Genomic DNA, 21980 nt, shown 5'->3' on the forward strand with positions numbered 1-21980 from the left:
TAAAGCTTAATAGTGCACAATGTGCATACTAAGGCAATGTCGAAGGAAAGTATTTCTTCCAAATGATAAAATTCTTCGTTTCTTTTCTCCAAGAAAATATCTCTTATCTCTGATAATACATTTTTTCCTTATGCGTCATTTAAAGTTGGTAATACATCGGTCCTGAAGAATCGTGTTCGAGCATCGGTTCCAGACACGTCCTCCTATCCGAGACATCGATCCTCGTACAGCGTAAGTAACTCGATATATCGAGTGGCTGCCTCTTCTTTTTCCCCATTCAACGGGACAAGTTGGAATATCGTAACGTCGAGACGATATTCGACGATACGGGAAAGTCTCATGGAACAGGGCTACGATATAAGCGACATACTGCGAGCGAACGAAACGAAATTCTGGATGGAGGATTACATGCTTCCGCCGCGACACGCTGCTTCCGTCGTTCATCCTTCATCTTCTTTCGATTTTCTTCTCTTCCTACTCCACTTTCTCTCTCTGTCTCTTTCTTTCACTGTCATGTTACACTGCTTAACGTCGAGGGACTCAGAGTTTTTCTTTTCTTTTTTTTTTTATTTCATAAAAATAAAACTCAGAAGTTGTACCATTAAATTGTTTTAAAGCTGAATAGGCCAACTTAAGAATACATCGTTACGAAATAGTAAATGCTATTGGAAACGATTTTTGGAACACAGTCGTGCGGACTTCGCAATTTTGAGAATCTTATTATTATTTGGTAACAGCAATGTCGTAGGTATTTTATAGTTTGGAAATTCTCGTTATGGAAGTCTGCTAATCGAGGCGTCGTCAAAATCGAGTTTTCCTGTTCAGGAATTTCCAATATCAAAGCCTGCAGTTTTCGAGTCCTGAATGTCTAATTTTACGGCCAGAAGAATGGCCAAACTATTGTCTCAAACTTTCCAGAATCGCATTCAGTTTAGCGTCCCTTATCCGTCTCATGTTTCATTATCTTTTACAACCTAGAAATTCTCTTTTCCATCTCAGATACCATAAACGCAGGAGAATCGAAGGAAGAGGGAGCAGGTTGAAAAACAAGCCGACTGAAGCTAAACGTTTCCAGGCGGCGCAATAATTATCGTCGTTTTGTTCGCGCTAGCGCACACACGTAACTACTCGCGCACAAAAAAGGTAGAAAATTAGACGAGAATGAAGAAAGAAAAAGCAGGGTCGAGGTTGTAAGTGGCGTCTCATGAAAAAATCCTTCGACGGAAGTCAATTGTCCCGCGCCACGCTCGGAAAAAACAAGATATGCAAAAAAGTGTGGGAGTGGGAATGAGTGTGAACGCAAAAGTGGAGCACGTGTGCACAGCAGAAGTTCCGCTCGCTGAATGCTGGAGTGCGCGACGACACGAAGTGGTCCTCCCGTTGGTCCCACTCTTTTGCATTTCACAAGCCGCAGAAATAAAAAAAGAAAGAAAAAAGTAAACCAAAGGGGAAAAGAGGAACAGTATAAAATAGAGGACGAAGGAAGGATGGAATTGTGATATTTGTAAAGTACGAGATCCTTTGTTTTAACTGCGTTTGACGTGTATACTCGTCTGCATTTATTTTCGTACTCCACGACCTAACCCCATGAGAGATTTCTACGATTAAATTCCGCAGTTAATTAGTTAAAGAACGACGTACGTTGATTAAGAGCAATTTGAGGGCTGTTTAAATTGTGAGATTTATGAGGTGTAGAATCCTTGACAAAATTTGCGTTTTGAAGAACGATAAATGTTGTTTAGACGAAATTATGGATTCTTGATCTTCTGTGGTAGATAATATTCTCTGAAATGGGAAAGCTTCTTTGGCCTTGCGGTGGCTGTTTGAGAATAATTTCGAAGATACGATACTGCCGGATAGAGAGTTTGAACATCTGCGATGGTAGTTTGGATGTGCAGGGTGGTGCAGGGCGGTGAAGACGTTGTGTTATTGACACGACGAACTCGGAACTAAAGTGCTGGATAGTGTAGAGATTTTTCTAAGAACTTCGTGAAGTTTACTTATACTTAATACTTATAAACGGAGACGTACGTGTCACGAAAATCCAACCAGCTTCGCAACAGAGAACGAAATCTAACAACCTGACACCGACAGTTCCAAAAGAACGACGATAACGCGGCTAATAAGGCAGAAGGGCAACGAGGAGAAAAATTAACGACGTTGTAAGAAACTTTGCTCGTTTGTTGGGAACGTTGTTCCTTCCGCCATCTAGCCGGTGTATCGAACATTCGTAGAGATAGACGAAGAAAGAACTGCTTGGCAGTGAGCCATTTCAGCCGCGGAAATCGAAACGATACCGTGGCACGGTGCATTCGTGCTGTTTTCGCGCGTGAGCGAAAGCAAACATCGCGAACACACTGGGACCGAGTCTCCGGAGGAATTCGCGTTCTCGATGGAAGATAGGTCAGCCGTGGGAAGAAATTGACGAAATATTGCGTGCATCGGTGGCTCTTCGCGCGAACCCTCTTCGACAAAGAGAAAGGGGTCGAAGTTTTCGAGCGAACGAATATTCCCAAGGCTGGACTAGTTTTCGGCATGGAAAGCAAAGCATTTAACTTTGAAAGCGGATACATCGGAGATCAAAGAGCTTGTTGCTGTTCATAAAGCGTATCTGTGGCTTTCGATTTTTGATGTTTATGCACATGTAATATCGTGGGTGGCTTCTTTTTGGCTGAAACGATTTTTTATGAATTTGAAGAGTTTCGAAATAACTGTAAGATGATTCAAATTTTTATTTTAAATGGAAAATATTCGAGGAAACGAAGTATTTTTGAATACCGAAAGAAAACCTTCCTCGCGTTTTTATTTCCTAGATGGTGTTTGCTGGCGTTGCAAATTCAGGTGAATTGGCTGGCAGCAAGATGGCCGGCGGAAATGAAGTTTTATGTCCCGATAAAACACAATGGTCCCTAAAATATGAAGAAACCGCTCGTCTAATGGAGATATATACATCGATGGAAAAATAAGGGTAATGCTACCAGCGAACGCAAAACAGATAGCGATAAGATTGTTTAGCTGGCGGCGAGCTCCGTTAAAATAGCCACCTGAAGCACGATCGCAATTTTATTCTAGCCTTACGTAGCTACATTTTGCTCTGTCCTGCTCGATAATTGAATTCCCCTGTATTTGTTTTATTAAACGTTAGAATGTGCTATAGCATACGGTGAGATGGTGAAAAAAAATTAAAAAAAGGAAAAGAGACGAAGGCGAGAACAAAAGGAGGGAGTAAAAAAATTACAAAAGCCGAAGCGCAGTCGCCAAATATATCGAAACCATAAAAAAAATGGTCTATATGGAACAACTATCGTTCCATACATTTTTGTCCCAAATAGAATTAAAACAGGAAAGAAAAAACAGGGGAAGAAAGAGGAAAAAGAAATTTGTAGACAGCACTTTTTGGGTAGAATTACTGCCGCTCTCGCACGTGTATCGTTTTTCCCAGTATCTCGTCGATAAAATACAATTTCGCGATGGCTCAACGATCTCTGTAAAAACAGGTTTATTTTATTGATCGATTCCATTGCAGATGCTCTGTTTACCGTAACCATCTTTTCATCGTATTTTTTCCGGAAATTACTACCAGGGGTTATTTGTGGAAATCATACATCTCGTGAAACACTCGTTTCCAACAATGATATCGGTAATAATTCACTAGTCATACTATGCTGAATTTATCATATGAGAATCTCACGAGAAAAATATGATACGTTCATTTTTGTCAATTTTCTGGCTTTTATGTCATTTGGACGTAAAGATAGGTATTTTGATAAGAAATGGCCGAAGATTGAACGAACAGCTGATTCGAAATTACTGCTTCAACAATTTTTGCGATGAAACTCCATGAAAAGTTGTAAAAAAAAGATATTACAGCGCAGAGTATAGACATCTAGTCGAAAACTTCACTGTTAAACGAGCGTGTGATAAAGTGGGGGTTGATTCGCGAATGGAGGAAGCATCGATAATCTCGTCGCGTATTATATCGGATGCGCTCACGCTTCCCGTAGCCGGTGGCGATGGTAATTGTCGTCGTGACGGTAATTAATTTAGTCCAGTGGAAACCGAATGATACGGAGAACGAGCAAAAATTGTATCGTTCCGAAAAATATTTCACGGTTCGCCGTCGACTGTTCTTCCGGAACGCTGGACTGTGGCTCGTTAATGGCGTTCAGCCGAATCATGCATCTTTTTTCGAGATTGACTTCAAAACTCGTCTAACGCGATCATAATAGTATTCAGAAACTTCCAAAATATCGTATTAACAAATGTTCGAATACTTTTGTGAACCACTGAAATTTCCAATGCTTATATATGACATCTTATATAGGATAATTTGAATATAATAAGCATGTGGTAATAATATTATTTCATAGACATGATTGAAAACCAGTGTCCTCCATCAAACCCTTTATAATAGATAACTTCTAATAGTAAAATTCTTGCGTCAAAGAGCGCTGCTGTTTCATCCCTTAACCGTCACTTTCCCAATCAATGGTTCCACCGCAGCACGAATAAAATTCCACCCTTCTCTCTCGGGCCATATTCATGAAACAAACTCGAACGAGGCGACGTACAATGGAAGGCCAACGAACTATCCGAAAACTGTTCCGAATTCGTCGAATTGACGTCTCCATGGCACGTTAGAACTTCTCGTTTCCGATTATAAATTAATCTCACGAGAGCATTCGGACAAATTGTGCATCAAAGGCAGACATCAATCGTCTTCGACGGAAATAGAAAGTCGTTCGTGTTCGCTCGCTACGCGTTTCACGTTCTGCGGAAGTTGCAAGTATCAAGGATATTTCCTTGAAATATCCTCGAATTTAAATCCAAGTATCCCAGATGTGGATGATCATCCGAGCCTGGTGTGACTTTGCATATAACGCAATACTATACATACATCGTGAAAGTGTTAAAGAACAATTAAAAGAGGTAAACATTATATGCAATAGAGTGAAATTAACTTGCATTGTGCTTGAATATGTGATAAACGAAGAAGAACAAAATTAGAAAGACGAAGTTTCATTGGATTTCCAAAATATAAATAAATTATTTAGGACACTTGTATATTATGGTTTATTAATATGTTGAAATCTTCTTGAATAGTGATTTTTATATCTGACAAACGAAAAAGGATATGACTAGAAAAATGGAATTTTACCAAGTTTCTAGAATATAGATATATTCCTTATATAACGTCTTTATATCATGCTCTAAAAATATCGAGGTCCTTCTCAATTTTTGTAACCAGAATTTATCGAATAAGTAATCGTTTCAACCCATTCAACTACGTCACGGTGTTGAAATCGAGACGAGAGAAGGATGAAATTTCCGGGAAATTCGAAGTGAATTGAAACGAATCGCAACAGGGGAGACGAAACACCCAGGAACACCAATGAAAGCTTCAATTTTCTCAAGTGTTCGCCGTAGAAACTGCAAAGACAATGAGGATACACCTTCCTGTTCTAAACGAACAGAAATACAATCGGGAGTGTTTCCACTGTCAGTAACTGAGATCACAATAAATATAATCTAATGTTAGCGACGCTTACAGAATAAATTTATCTTTGTTTCTCAAAAGCCTGGGAATCCTTTTTACGCGTTGTAACTGGCTTTGTTGCGTCCTGAAATTCCTTGTCTTCCGCGTTTAACACGACCAGTATTTGAATACCTCACTTTATCCTTTCTGTTCCAACAATTTCTTACTTCGAACTATTGAAATATTTTCGAAAAATTCTTTACTCCCAAGCTGGAATCAGTCATTGAATTTTTACGAGAGAACGTACATCGCTTGGGAATCCGCGGAATTCGGTTGTGCTTCGTCGCTCGAAACAAGCTCTCTTTCGAATCGTTGCATTTTCGTTTGCCTTTTTTAGATCTAGATCGGTGTTCCACATTCCCGAATTAAATTTCGCCCAGTTAAGCAGATATAATTAAGGAAACACGAGGAAACGAGCTGATATGCGTTATTCTTCGTCGACGATTTATCTTGGAACTGGAAGGATCTTGAAAAGGAAGAAACGAGTTAGCATATGAACTAGAAACCTTTCATGCTTCTACTCTCCAATTATTTGAATTGTTAATTTAGAATTTTATTATGTATTTAGTGTGTTTGTGGTATGTTTTTCATTGATATTTTTAATCATTCATTGATGTTTATTCATATTAAACATAAATAAACGTATTATACATAAATATATAAATTGTATAGGATAATTATTCACTGGAATTCTAATAAATATCTCGCTTTTAAAGTATAATCTTTATGGATGCATGTCAAAAGTAATTATTTATTATGTGTCAACTTTTTATCAAATCCACGAAATGTACGTAATTATTTTACGTACGATTATTAATTAAATTAAACTAATTACGTACGATTAAATTATTAACAAGTGGAACAGACGAATAAGAAAGGAGCAAGCTGAAAAAAGAAATATTTCACGTAATAATAATTCTGGTTCCCCTCAATCTCATTAATTTGTACCACGTCGTGTGAAATGGTACACGTTGCAGATTTCTATCCTCTTTCGAATGGATCGGTCTCGCCAGAGATTAATCACGTTGGCTACATGCCGGCTGCTTATTTCTACGACTGGTACAAACGCGGCTGCTTTCTTTTTCGGCGTTCTATAGGCGCAGTCGAGGCCCGTGGCGTGGATAATAATTTCGTTGCTGCTCACGATGCTCATAAATTAAAGGAACGTCGGCCGACAACGCCTGTCCCGAAGGGAATATTTCCTCGTCGACCCTTGCAGGTCTAGGACGCATTTATTTCATGCCTGAAAAACATCTCTCTGCTTTCTGTACTCTGCCATTGTACGAAAAAAAGGGACATTGAGGAAACGACGTAACAGAGTTGTTTAGAGCTTCCTGATCTTTTTGCTGTTGCATCGTTTCGCTAGATAATGGTACGGTACTTTAAAACGTGTAAATTTTTATATACATTAGTCGAGGTTAATTTTGAAATTGTAATTAAGACAGATCGATTATAGCCTCGAACACCAGAGTCGATATGCAAATAGTGTGCAGTTTATCTTAATAGATACGTCGCGCTTGTCTTTTATCATGAAACGCTGTGTGATCAAATTTGCAAATAGCTGATAATGAAATTTTGCCTACTTTATCTTTATGTATCGTCGTTACTTTTATCAGTGCATTTTTGTTTGGAGATAATTGCGAACCGATTTCCATCCATAGGCACCGCCAAGTATAAATATGGTAAATTCACATATTAATTCAGATATGTCTAACAAAACAGATAATTGGAAAATTTAGTAATACAAGATTATTCGAGTGACCTAATCGTGTCGTCTGGTTACGAACATCGTCCTGTGAAGAGAGAGAGAAGGTATTTTACATGTGAGAAACTGATTTAAGGTATTCTGTGGAACTAATCCGATTAATAAGGCGGCAGACAGCCAGTGTACGAACAACAGGTAGCTCTGCGAATTAATAAACCGATTAGATCGTGCGAGCACACGGTCGACCTGGACTCGCAAGAAATTAATTCGTTGCAGGCTTGAAAACGCGAATGGAACATGTTGCTCTAGATATATCTCGGATTTTCGGGAAATATTTATGGGGAAACGAAGGAACAGAGCGAAAGTAAATAGAAACTCAAGATAGTACTAGCATGTGGGTATTCTGAATTTAATTTCATGTCGAATAAAGCTTTGTAAATATTAAGACTGAAATTTAATAGAAAGGAAGGACTCCTAATTTGTGTAAATTCACAAATAAAGTTGGAAATATGGAAATATGCAAATAAATCAAAATCTGGCGTCAGAATTTTTCGACTTATCTAGTGTTCTATGAGGAATCGCTCGCTTTCAGTTTGTTTGTTGTTCGTTAATCGGCAACGGCAAACTAGAGAAAGGGAAGCTGAGAGCGACCGCGTAATTCATAATTAAAACCGGCGTGGCGAACGACATCGTTGAAGCAGACTTACGAAGCTAATGAAAATAGGAGCTTTATGGATTAATTAAGCGCCACGACACCAGATCCCAGCATTTGCGTTTCCCTTCGTAGACACAATTTGATTCCGTCTCGTGTCTTTTCCAGCTGTGCTGCAGCCTGTCACATTTCTCACGAAAGACGAATTCGGAAGATTTCACGCGTAATTCGGGAAATCGAAGCCCTTTGTCTTCGTACACGCCGACCTGGATTTACTTTCGCCAACGATCGTAATATATTTTCCATCAATCGTCCACGAGGAAAAAGATACTTGGCAAAAAAAGAGAAACTTTCATCCAAGTTTTCCCCAAATGTTCGATATTAACGACACTTTACGTGTTGAAAAGTTTTCCTGCGGATCCTGAAACTTTCCGATGGTGTGAGTTGCTGTTGGTTTATGACTCACCACTTGATGGACTCTCTTGACGACTCGGAATTATCCAAAATGATATATTATCGTTTTATTCGAATTCTCAGTTTAAGGACCGCAGTGTCTGAAGCACAATAATTAGTTATTTCATGGTTATTACGGTGAAAAATTACTAAGTTCGAGCCATTAAGAAACATCATCGAGAGTTCTGAACGCATTCAGAGGGCACACTGGATTCTCCATCACTGTTCGAAATCGACCACTGTCGAGCGTATAAAACATGGATTCCATCACAAACACAAATTCGTTCAACTTGCTTTTTCGCTCGACGCGCTTCGAGAATTACAAACTCATACTTTATACCGGGACGAGAAAACTCTCCGCTCGATTTTCTATTTCTCTCTCTCTCTCTCTCTCTCTCTCTGTCTGTCTGTCTTACTCTCTACGAGCTATCGACCGCGTGACAGAAACTTTTCCAATTATTCTCTTCGGCACATCGATACAACCAGCGGTAGCAATGGCTGCAACGAATATTTCTAGGCATCGCCGACCATGTGATTAAAACGGACGATCGCGCGTGATCGTTGAAACGCGCTCGTTTCTGGAAACCGAGCAGTTAATGCCCCTGGAAAACCGTTGCGCCGCAAACAATGGCGTAGTACCAACGACCAGATCGATCTGATTCGTAAAAGTACGATTGCTGACGCGGCTCGGATCGTCAATCCCATTAGATTGGTCAGGTATCAGAAGCTAGAAAAATCAACCGGCTTCGAGCTGATTCCTGATGAATCGTTAGATGTTTAAGCTGATGAGGTTCTCGTGAATTCGCTTCTATGATGTTAATGGATTAGACTAGGTTCTGTACTTGGTCTATGAGAATATGTGGGTTTATTATAAAGAACGTTTTCTGCTTTCCCGGTCTTAAAAATAGCTTATAAGCTGACAAAGTTTTGTAAAAAAATATACAATTAGAAAGATAAACAACATTTTAATATCATAGCAAGCGTTATACATTATGACAAGCATTTGAAGTCTCGGTTGAAACATTTTTCTCTTCCCCTTTCCTCTATGCTTTTTTTCTTCTTTTTCTACATTATAGTACCATATTCACTAACAATAACATGATCTATTCCTGACTGAAACTCGGTGCAGACAAGCGGTATTTTTCTCGACTACTTTCGACGTTGCCACGCAGTGGACTGAAACAGAGAACATGTAAAATAACGCTCATCGTGAAATGTGTGACAATCGTTCATGTATATATAATGTATACAAATGTACCCAAGCGCACACATGGCAATTTTTATCCGCAACCAGTACACCCGCTTGTGTTATTTCCTTTGTCTGCAATGAAACAGCCTGAAAAATTCTGTGATGTGTAACTTTCGATCACCATACAGGCTTCTTTTTATGACTGTATTAAATCTATTGAAAATAACCAATCGGATCCGCACTCGTTCCATGTGCCGCCTTCTAAACAACCAACAGTACTTATCTTCGCGCGAATGAGCTCTAACTGCCTCAACATAGCTCTTATACAAAAGTAGGACGATTCAACGCTCAGATCAGTCCTGTAGTTACAGATCGCATTATCTATTTCACAGACGTGGCAAATTACGAATTCTACAGTAGCTGGCTGCAGTCCACGTACACGTGCATCTATCATCGTCGTTTCTCACAACGGTGTCTTCTATCCGCCAGGACAAATGACTTTGTTTGCGCCGTGGAACAACTCTGATGGAACATTGATTAGCGGGACTCGGAAGACAGGCTAACTTTGTTCCCAGCGTGGACAGGTATTTATGGTCGAAGCTCGCTCGGCCATCGGGCCAATGGAATTCCGATTTGGTGAATACGGCCCGTGCGCTCGTGGATGAGCGAAGTTTTCGCAATTTCACTTCACGGCGAAACTTCCTACGTTTCTGGATGGTCGTTAAAAGTGCTGCGACGGTCTGCAGAGATGGCTGGTTTCGTTGTTCGTTTTAATTAAAAAGATGCTTCGATGGGGAAACGAGGGTGGGAATTGGTAGTTGCAATCCTCGAGTCCGGTAATGGGTCGTGTTAAAAGCAGAGCAACGCGAGTAAATTTGTCGAGTTATCAATAAACTTTTGTGTAAAATTTTCGATATTTTAGAAAAATACGTTTGAATGTATAGTGGTATATATAGTAAACAGTAAAATATATTATTAACTGAATAAAAAATACGTGATCATTCTTTTTCTGTGTCTCGATTTATAAAATTGATCGGCATCATTCGATAAATCAAGTAGACGATCTAAGCCAAAAATTTTTATACGTAACACTTGTTGAATCCGTCGACAGGACATGGATTTCGTAATACTATGTAACATTATACATGTAACACCAATGTCGTTTATTTTCGTTTGTCGTTGATATTATTAATATCCTTAAGAAAGGGATATTAATTCATCTGATTTTAATAAGTCAATATACATTGAGTTGTTTGAAGTGGGATAACGAGTTAAAATAGTCGTTTCGTTGAAAGTAACTGTTTGAATGTTCTTGTCATTTGAACGATGTTTCTTCGAGAACGAATAAACAGCGTGTAAGCAACGGAATGACGGTCGTGAAAACTTTCGTGCCAACTGAAACGACATCATTTTAGATCTATACAGGGTAGTACACGTTTCTAGAGGCTGAGTTACTGGAAACTATAATCGGCTTTTGTGTGCTGATAAAGTAGTTCTAACCTCCGGGAAACGACGCGATGAATCACCTCGAAATTACAAGGATCCCTTGAATGTTCGTTGAATGTGTAATGATGTATACTATACCAGCAGAATTATGATTAAATTCCATTGTAATTAATTAAAGTCTGAGGTGCTTTTAATCTTAATTGAACGACAGGTCTAAGACATTTTATGTAATTAATCGTATCTTGTAAATTAGAACTAGGACTACCGACTTGTACTGTGTATCCAAATATATTGTACAAAGACCATTAGACTTGAAGTAACATTACAAAACCGAATGCGTATACAGAATTATGCTTTAATGAAAGTCGACATTAATTTTGTCAGATGCACAAACTTATAGCGATGCAAAAACGACGAATAGAACCCTCTTTATTAAAAATGACATAATAGATGGTAAACCCGTAATCATGTAGAATAATCATATAAAAAAATATTTACAATTATCGAGTTTCACGAGAAATATTGTCATCCGTTCTACAGACATGCTTCTATAAATAGTGGAACGAGTCGCAGATGCAAGTGCCTTAATATCCGCAGCACTAACCTCGCTTCCTGCTTTCGATAGAACTTCCCGATATCACGAAACTAACACACGCGCGTCGCAAGGAATATTGAGAAATATACGTCACAATCAATGTTAAATATCGATTAGAAGATCCCAATTGCATTCGGAATCTGTACAAATGCCCAGTATAATTTTTTGGCAGTTTTGGAGTTAAATTCTTTCTAACATTGATGTTCTGATCAAGAAATACTTTGATAAAAGAAAGAAGAATGTTTAACCTTTTGTAGTCCAATTAGTAGTCCACTAATAAAAGATTTGTGATAAAAGTTATCAAAAAAAAAAACTCTGTAGCTATCGTGTTATGATTCGCAGTAAATCACTCATCGTAAACGCATTGAATGTGCGCGCACGACTGGATAAAGGCAGGGCCCAGGCCAGCAATGGAGACTGGAAGTCACGAAATAGCAGTAACGCGTATTCCTGACCCATGAGTCGGTTGGGTCGAATATATCTGCCGAAACGTGCCAGAGGCGGAATTATCGTGAAATATACAGAGCGAACTCCAGCGAACGTGCATGCGATATTCTTCGCGCCGACCATAAATCATACTCGTCGAAAACGCGAATCGTTTCCGAGGAGGATTGGGAGGATTTCTGGTAATGCAATTACGGAATCGTATAATGGCTGCAGTGCACGACGAAACTTCGGTTAAGTTCGTTAGTTTCAGGGAAAATTAACGATACGTTTCGGTAGATAAACGATCGAATTCGATGGAAATTCGTGTCTGTTTATCGCGACGCGACGATGACCGAAAATTGAACGGTGGAGAACGGGAAAATGGACCGACATTAATGATTATAAACGTGTTTACTACGTTGACGCGTTTTACATTTGCACGTGCCGCTGTGATATTGAAGGACCCCGTGAACGCGAATCCCTCGCTGTTGACGTTTTCGCGGTACGTCGTTTTTCACGTAAATGGCATTATGCGAAAACAAAGGTTCATTCGTTTCTCTTTTTGCTGCCTGATATTGATTGCGTTATTATAGTGTAGTTCGTTTTAAAGGTGAAAAATTCGTTGAAAGGTATACTGTACATGGACTACTATGAAACTGAATAAGTGTCCAAACGTTACTGATAGAATAATAATAAAAAATATTTAGAATATTAATAAAATAAATGTAGATTACTGAAAGTTAGTAAAGGAAACCCATATAGAACTGTGTTACGAGTTAATGTTATAGGTCTATACAATGTTTCAGTTTAAAAATGAAATAACTGTGTTCAGAGACTAGACTCGAAGATTGTCTGGCCAAAACCAGGCTCATTCCACTTCGCCCGCCGAATCCGCTTCGAATTTCACATCGCTTTCCACCTTTGTTATCTTCAATTTCTGGTAGGAGACCGGTAGCTTTTATCCGGTCCCGATGTCTCGTGAAACGACAAGATAGGAAACGGTTGATCTTCGCCTGAAATTGGCAGTTAAAGACGAAGAAAGAAAGGCCCCTCAAAGACGCGTCGCAAGAAAACTTTAACGAACCAATTTGGCGCCAAGTGGTTGGCGAGCGAAAGGAAATGGACAGGACTCCGTGCGAAAGAAGCAGCCGTTGACGACATTTCGCGGGATCTATTCAACGGAGCTGTGTAAAAATTCGATTAGCGTAAGAACTTTGCCTTTTTTACCATGTCCCGTGTAAATGTTTTTGCCAGAGACGCTTAACGAATGCCAGATCGTAAAAACGTCACACCGCCGCAACGAAGTTCTCGGTTTAGCGATTTCCATCTTGGATGTCAAAGAAAAAGCGCGAGTACAATGGTAGAAAACATATTCAAACATCAAATAATTAAAAAGGAGCTTTTTATTGCTCACAATACAAATCCCTCTTAAATTTCGTTATCGCGAGACAAATGCGTGAATCGTTATTCAGCTTGGAGACACTAGTCTCGTTATTTTAATCTTGCAGGTTCTCGAGTTTTTATGCCTCGATTTTTGTTCTTATTTAAAGAAACAAGAAGATTTGGAACGTTTTATCTCATTCGCTACGAAAGACGTACTTACATATACATCCTCAAATATCGAATACATAATTATTTGCTAAAAGAATACGTACATGTCTTTTATAATACAGAATGATTTTTATTTTCATTTATGTAGCGACTTACTAATGTATTTGGACATTTACTAAAAAGATTTCTATGAGTAGATTCTTTAATTATACTTAAATATCATCTCAATAACGATTCTGTTATATTTCCCCTAAACTTAAGAAATTTTCCAACAATAAAAAGATACAGTTATGTCAAAAATCCTATTTTTAATCTGAAACTAATCCATAGCGTAATATTAATACTCCTTTTGTTTCCTTTTGATTGAATCCTTTTGACTGAAACAGCATTATGAATGTTTCATGGAGAAACAAAATCTCTGAAGATAAATCCATCGAGCAAATTCGTCGGCAACTTTCGAACAACTTGAAACACGCACGTGCGTGAAACGCATCTGCCATCAATCTCCATTGCGATTTCGGTTTTGTCGTTTAGACAGGGCTGACAACTGTGGAGGATTAATCCAGTTAGCCTGGCCACCGTGGACTGTGACTGATGAATGAAATCCGGGGTGGCCGACCTTATTTTGCGTCAACCATTGCCCCAGTCCCTCCACGGCGCCTGCATCCCCTTCGCTGCTTTGCCCACCCTCTCTTTCACTCCCTCTGGTTTCCAGCAACGCTCCTACCACCATTCGAGCGAAGCTTCGAGCCCACACAGTCTGCCGCACTACTGACGTAACACATCCCCTTCTGACGTCACGACCTGGGAGCAACGTGGTAACCCTTTCACCAGGACAACGTCCTCTTTCCGTTTTTCCTCTCGTTGCTTGCACGCTGCTCTTGTGATTCTGCCTTTCCTCATCCGTTGTTATCAATCGTTGTATGCGGTTAATCTTGGAACTGTTTATGGAATCTGCCCTAATTACCACATTAGTTTCTGACAGCATTGTAGCGTATTGTTCTTACCCGCGAATATGTTCATACGGGAATTAACCCTTTCACGCTGCAATGTACGCAACACTGTATTCTCCTAAGTTATTAACCGAGTGAACCAGTGGTTCTGAAACAATGCTGCGTGTACCATTGGTGATATATTAAAGTGGTTGGGTGACACGTGGATAACTTGTGTAATATATTAGATTGTAACATACACTGTCGCTAATAAGTATTCGGATAATTTAGCTATACATGACGGTACACGAATGTTGGTAATTAATTACAAAATCAATTTGGATTTGAATCTAACGTAGATTCGTGTAAAATTTTGATGTAGAATTCAATTTCGTCTAACGAACTTAACTCCGCGATATTTTAAAATTTCCACGTTTTCGACGTTTAAAAGCTGGTGAACTAGAAAAATTTCGCCGTATCCTTACGAATCTACAAACCTCGCATGTGCTCGTCAAAAATACCGACGTCCATCGTTCCGTTTCTATTCTACAATTTCGACAATTGCCAATTAAAACTCACCGAATCAATCAAACGTGTCTAGCAACAAAAAAATAGAACTGAAAAAAGAACCGGCTCTGCTTCCTCCTAAAAAAGAAACAATTCTGCTTGTCACGCCACTTGCTCGTTTGCAGCAACTACAAGCGACGTGTCCAGAATATCAATTCTGAAATTCGGACGATTCGTTTTGGATGAAAAGTCGTTTCGAGTGAAAATTCGGTGCAACTCGGGATGCAATGTTTAAAGCAGAGTTGCGACAATAGAGCGCAGAACTTTAATTAAGGTTAATCCGTCTTGGAGGGGGCGTGACTCGTTCGCCACGGACGTTGAAAAGTTCAAAGTGCCTCGGTGCCAATCTCGACCGCCTCCTATCGGCTTCCTGACGAATGAAAAGAAGCCGGTGATGTAATTAAATGATTCCTTCGGGCAATAGCTTTTGGCCAGCCGACGGCTCCCTCATTATCTAACTTGCCCGCAAACGCTCCTTTCCCCATCCCCTTTTGTCAGCTTGGACTGAGCGCGATGGATGCAATTCAATCCCAGGCGAAGAAAGCGAGAAGATCTTGAAAACGATTTAATAGACGTACCCTCGACACGGCGTCAGCTGGATAGACGATAATATCGTTAAAAGTTGGACGAGGCTGCCCTCTGGCTTGATCCTCGACTTTGTCGGTCGACTTGATGTATTCGACGAATCTTGTCCGAGTTCTTGGGTAATTCATTTTGCAATCATCGAATAATTTCTCGAAGCGCGAAGATGAGAAAAATATAAGATTTTATAGTAGTGATCCATTTTAAAATGGAAATATAAATTGTGGAGCAGTGGAATACTTCCATATAACGATGGAATAATAAAAAATAATTATATTAAAAATATTGATTTCAAAAGTGTACTTCTGATATTAGATACACCGTTTTTTCACAAAATGTTATAAATTTGTCATCTGTTTTTAAAATATCTTTTACTTATATTTGTTATACTTTACTCTCGGAGTCTTTAAATATAAACAGAAATTCATAAGTAAGTTTCAACGCTAAGATAATAGGAGGCAAGACGATTTAAAGAAAATTGTCAATGAAGGTAATGGGATATTGAATCCATAGAAACGTGTTCAATAGAAAGTAGAATGCAGAATGGTATCATGTCGAAACAGTAATTTTGCGATTCCGTAATAAAACATTGGTGTATTGAAATCCACGGATTCAGATACATAGTACTTTTATGACATTGTGTTACATCGAACCGACCGGGAAGCAGAAATGATGCATGCGGTCGCACATGTACTTTCATCCAATTTCTCGTTATGAGAGAGCAATGCGCGGAACGATAGAAAAGCGCCAACCAGATTATGATAAGGTTTCCGGTAACCAGCGCTTGCATAATGAATGCCCTTCGTTTATCGTGGCCACGATAAACAATAAACGTGACAACGTTATGAAACGGTGTCCTCTTAAGTTGCATAGTTCAGACAATTTCAAATGTTGATCACGTGGACCATTTTTTATATGAGTTGGTTCATTCACTCTCGTTATAACAACGAAAGGAAATACATATTTGATAAGGCAGAGCTTGAATAGAGAAGTTATCAAACATAACTGTGGTTAATAATATTAGGATGATAATAACAAGTTGATTATACCATAACTCTTGCTGTATTCGATGAAATATACAGCCGAACTATAACTCAGCCATAATTTTCCAAACTATGAACTCTCGCTGCCCTTTCCTTTCTTAATCTATTACTCTTATATTATTATATTATATATGTCGGAGATGAAAGGACACCGGAACCTCCCCTTTGGAACTTTCAGGAAATTGTAATTAAAGTCTATAGTTGTAATTAAACAATTTGCCGTCATTTTACCCAATTGTATTTATTTGAGATTTGTGACAATGAGCTTGAGCTCAAGGCGACAATCAGTCGCCGAACGTAGCCGCGGTCAACGGGACGAACGTTCCGTCTAACAAAGGTATGGAGTAATAATATAGTCCTCATTAAAAGAAATATCTGTAGAGGTACTCGACAGTGAACATTCCAACGGTTCGTTCGGGCAAAATGATTACCAGATATCGATGCACCTACACAGCACAAGTTCAGCTAGCCTGAGGACCCGCTATAAACAGGATTTTGTTAATTAAGGTTTTTCAAACGGACAAGCATTCCTTGTCCCAACTATGGGAAGATCGGAAAAATTTGTTTTTCTCACGAACAACGCTTCCACTAGCAACTTTCCCTCAAGGGCGGCTAACATCCTTCTCTAAACACCAACATGGAAATTGACCAATTAACAGCAGCATCAATTTCCCTCACTTTCTGAACGAAGGCTATCCCCGACGAATCCGATGATCTCGTATCCTTAGGCACACCCCATCATAGTTTTCCTCTGGAGCATCATCGCGACAGAGTCATTCTCTCTCATGAGGTCGTATTAGCGAGTGATTTGTTGTCTTTACCTTCGGTGGATATTCCACGTTTTAACAAAGAGTTAGTTTAGTAATACTTTCACTGTAGCCAAGCAAGTCGATTACGACTTGGGCTTTGGAAGAGAGCGCATTCTGCTACGCCGTTGACCGCGGATTCGTTGTTGGACCTAGGATCATTGTCATTAGCTTCTCGAGTGTCTGATTACCGCGGTTACTTGTCAAATTCTGTAGTAGTCGTATTTGCACTAGTCAATGTCTTCTCCATGGCATATCAACAATGTGTAGTCCAAATGAGGATTCGTTTCATGCCCCTGACCCTAATCATAATGAGAACTCGACATATATTACTCTTATATTGTGATTAATAACCATTTAAACTTGCATATCGATGTCTTCTCATCTTTTATTTCTTTAGTTAGTTTAATCGAAGTAACTATTCTTACTTAGAAGAGATTCGGATATTTCACTATCGTTACACGCATCGTAAGTAATACAGTGCGAAGACATCCGCTTATATCAAGGAAAGACACGAGCACATGATAAACGATGGAAATGGCGTGATACAAAAACGTAAAATGCGCCATTCTCTATGGTGACAAAAATGACGCTTGGTCTATAGCAGCGTGAATAAAAGTTTCAGGTTAATGGCCGGCAGGCACCGGCAGTTAAATCGCTGTTCCGCGACGCAGTTTTATAAATGCAATCACGAGAATTTAAATGGTGGAGGCGTGTTGCGAGTGAAGCGTAAGAGTGGAAGGACGATGAATCCGAGGCGGAAAGGAAGTATCGTGCGTTTCTCGTGCCGTTCGTATTTCCTGCTCTTTGCATTCCTTTTACGTCCCATAAATTCCCGCCAGCTGAATCGCTAGTTCGTTATCACGATCTATGTTTCACAGTCGCTTCCGGAACGCGTTCAGGCGGTCTACCGAATGAGCGCCTGATATTACGGAGAATGTTAATCTCCGCGGTTGATCTAGCGATCATCCGGTTTCGAATTTCGTAAATTTTGTACATAACATGCTGACTGTAAGAAACCTACTCGCGGAGGATCAATATAAATACAGCCATTCTATTATAATTATTTCAATATATAAATATAATTATATAAATGTTTTACTATTAGAAAAACCTTCTTTTAAAAATATTAGCATAGAAAAACAAGGGAAACAAGGCAAATTATTGGGAAATCATTATCCCTCATCCGTCCTTTGTCTTTGCTTGTTACCGAATTGATGCATGCTCGTATCAATGGAGCTAAATGAATATTTTATAAGACTTGGATTACCATGAATTTGAAGATTGAAACTTTCCCTTTATAATGGTCTGGTTTTATTTTGATTCAAAACATGCGATCTCTACGATACTTTGTAATTGCAAATGTCATTCAGATCGAATTCTCTAATTTGGTGATCGAGGGTATAGAGTTCTCCAATTTGGAGGTCATTTCTCGAGTTCGTATCGAGTTCTCTAAATTAATGGCCGTTTAGGTGGAATGCTGTAATTTGGATGTCAAAGGATATCAAGTTCTACAGTTCGAAGGTTATCTATGTCGAATTGTGCAATTTAGGAGTCGAAATTCAAATGTCAAGCACGTCGAAGTTTAGAACTTAGAAAACGTTCGATTTCTACCGAAATAAAAATACCGAATTCTATTATTTAAGGATAAAGAATATCCTGCCACCTCCAAAAGAGATACATTTTTCGACTGAAAATAAATACTACAGCGCAGCAGATACCAACATTTATCTTTAAAACTCTAAAATCACTAAAGACTGATGGAGTAAAACTGTTATTACATCAATTCAGAGCTCTCACGAGTGAAACATCTTCGAGACCAAAGTTCAACGCCTCGGGGAGCATCTAATCCTACTCGATGTCGATACGAGTAACAACTATCGAGTCCCTTGAAACATACTTCTTTGGTGTCAAGGTATCGGGCCTAGTTCCACGTCTCCTGAGTCCCATAAGTTCAGGCTCATCTGTAGCTAGCCGTATATCCAGACGATTTTCCAGAACGTGAAGAGTTTCCTCAAAATCTCTACCTACTAAGGTACTCGGCGAATGTTCGTCCGCGAAGGATGCATTTAAGTTTTCAAGGACTCGCGCGATGTTCCGATCACGATGTTGTGTTAGGTTAGTTGCGAGATGTGCTTCGTCTGAACTATAAAGGATCTCGAAAATTCACCGGAGCTTCCTGAAGGGTCGACGAGTAGATAAGGACGTCTAAACGTGGAAGATTTGGAAATGATGGAACATTAAACTCTCGTGAGTGCATTATGATGACGGAGATATGATAAAGATGTAAAAGAGATGTGTACTATCTCGTTCATGAATATCTGGATACTTAAATGGAGTTATAGCGCAATAAAATCGTGATTATCAGAGCATGGATTATCAAGAACATTAATTATTGAAATTATTGCTTAACAAAGAATTTAAGAGTATTTTCCTTTAGGTGTATAAAGAAGATTAGAAAATAAGAATAGAAACTGAAAGAAATTAATTCAGTTTTACTAAAGCTTCTGTTCCTGTTTAATATTAATATTGATAAAATAGTTCACAATACTCGTATACGTGGAGATACAGAAGTGTTAATCGTTTCGTAATTCGTTTCTTAAGTTTAGCGTACGATGCAGCAGCTCGCATGCATTTAGAATTTATTGTACATACCGGCGCAGGCTTAATCGCGATTTGAAATTTAAATTGAAAATAAACTAATGGCTGGCTGTGTGCGTTCTCGTCCGGAAATTTTGACTTTAATTAAATTATTCATAGGGGATGGCGGACAGGCCGAGCGGTGTAATCCTTTATTCAGGTTTAATTCCCTGGAGAATTCGTAATTATCCTTTGTCCCTATCCCTCGTCAATGATTCAAAGTGTCCATTCATGCTTTCCACGAACTTGTAGGACATATATTGACGTTGCTTGACATCATGGAGCTAGAAGAGTTATGAAATGTGCTATAATTGATAATTTAAGATTTTAAGTGTTTAACATTTTAAGGAAAAAGAATCGAAACTTTATATTAAATGCAAATTTAAACGCTGTAAGTGGTAAAATCATTTAGTTTAACTTTTAAGGCTAGTGACCTAATACTTATGAATGGACGTGTATATCATTTATTAACCTAAATACGTTCTCAATTCTAAAAATCAGGGATTTATTATCATTTTCAAATTGATTAAATTCGATGACGTAATGGAACTTGATAATTAGCGAAAATTATCGCCAAATTAAAATTATGAAACGACGCTATAAATAATTTACGTGATCATCGGCGGGAATAAAAATCAGATAAGACTAACGAAGTGGCAGACAAGAATGTCGATGAAGCGTCTCATGCAAATTACCATGACATTTCATGAGAATCGTCCTTAACCTTTATCCTCGCTGACCGAAGCTCTAATAGAAAAATCGATATTAATCGACCTGAAAACGATTCACACTATTCACTCGATCATGGAATCCAAACGACGAGGCCGTGTTTCGATAAAGTTTCGATTCGTTATTTATCTTCGTGTTTAACTTAACCGATTGCCGTGGCTCAATTCGATTTTCAGTTCTAGTTTCTTGTTATTCTTCTATCCACTTCTACCTTGCCCTTCGTGAATTCTTTCAGAAACTGTTCTTCAATCTTTCTTCGATTACCCTCTAACTGGATGAAACTTTATCGGGCCGTGTGTCTTGTTTAAGGAGCGGCAAAACGCAGAACAGTAGCCTTGTTATCGTTTCTGGTACTTATATAGTCTTGTTTGATACCCCGTAGTTGAGAGGAAAGGAAAAGAAGAAGAAGAAAGCGGAAATAAATGATGAAATGGGAGAGAATAAAGTTGGCCTCATCTTGGCTTTGAAATCAAATAGCGAATACTGATAGAGTTTACAAGAGTAATCTTACAAAATGAGACTAAGAATGAAGAAAAAGGAGATTATGTATCTTTGATGAAAGAACTTTTCCTTATTCCATGACTAGTTAACGAAGAAAAATTCCCCATTTTAAGTGATACTATCCATCGTAATACTTCTACGGTAAAGCTCCATTTACTCGAACTTGTCGGGGAACAAAACAGTTTATATAATTGGAATTCATATAATACGAGCTGAGAAATCCTTCGCGTTATCCATTATATTTTATTCACCTAATAGAGGCTTGCGTTCAGTTAAATCGTTAAATAAAGTTTCGTTTCAATAAATAGAGTTCAGATAAATTGAGTTCCACTGTAATTTATTAACTATAACTTAATATAATTTTAACCTGACTCGACAAACAATTTATAATGCTTCGGTGCTCAAATTGAACCAATTTCGTTCACCTTGTTCCAGGTGAGGAACTGTGGATTGCTGGTGTAAGACCTCGGCCCCAGGAGTGGCCCGGGGGTTACCCTGGGGACCTTGGGCAAGTGTTTGTGCAAGGACGAAGCTGTTAAGAACGACGAAGGACACGGGAGGCGGAGGAGGAGGCCGCTATGAACGCCAGCGTCAACATCGAGAGGAACTCCTGGCGGCTGCCTCCCG

The 21980-nt window shown here is 39.0% G+C and overlaps 1 protein-coding gene across 3 annotated transcripts in view; it reads left to right on the forward strand.

The window, feature by feature from the left end:
- Positions 1–21980, forward strand: part of LOC100740647 (dipeptidyl aminopeptidase-like protein 6) — a 116418-nt gene that overhangs the window by 62539 nt on the left and 31899 nt on the right. For all 3 annotated transcript variants that reach the window (XM_033319268.1, XM_033319267.1, XM_033319266.1), the window contains exon 2: positions 21789–21957. In XM_033319268.1, coding sequence (XP_033175159.1) covers positions 21932–21957 — 26 coding nt within the window. In that variant the 5' untranslated portion in view covers positions 21789–21931. The remainder of the gene's footprint in view (positions 1–21788; positions 21958–21980) is intronic.

The sequence above is a fragment of the Bombus impatiens genome, unplaced genomic scaffold (assembly GCF_000188095.3).
Source record: "Bombus impatiens unplaced genomic scaffold, BIMP_2.2 scf_0142, whole genome shotgun sequence".
NCBI classification, from domain to species: domain Eukaryota; kingdom Metazoa; phylum Arthropoda; class Insecta; order Hymenoptera; family Apidae; genus Bombus; species Bombus impatiens.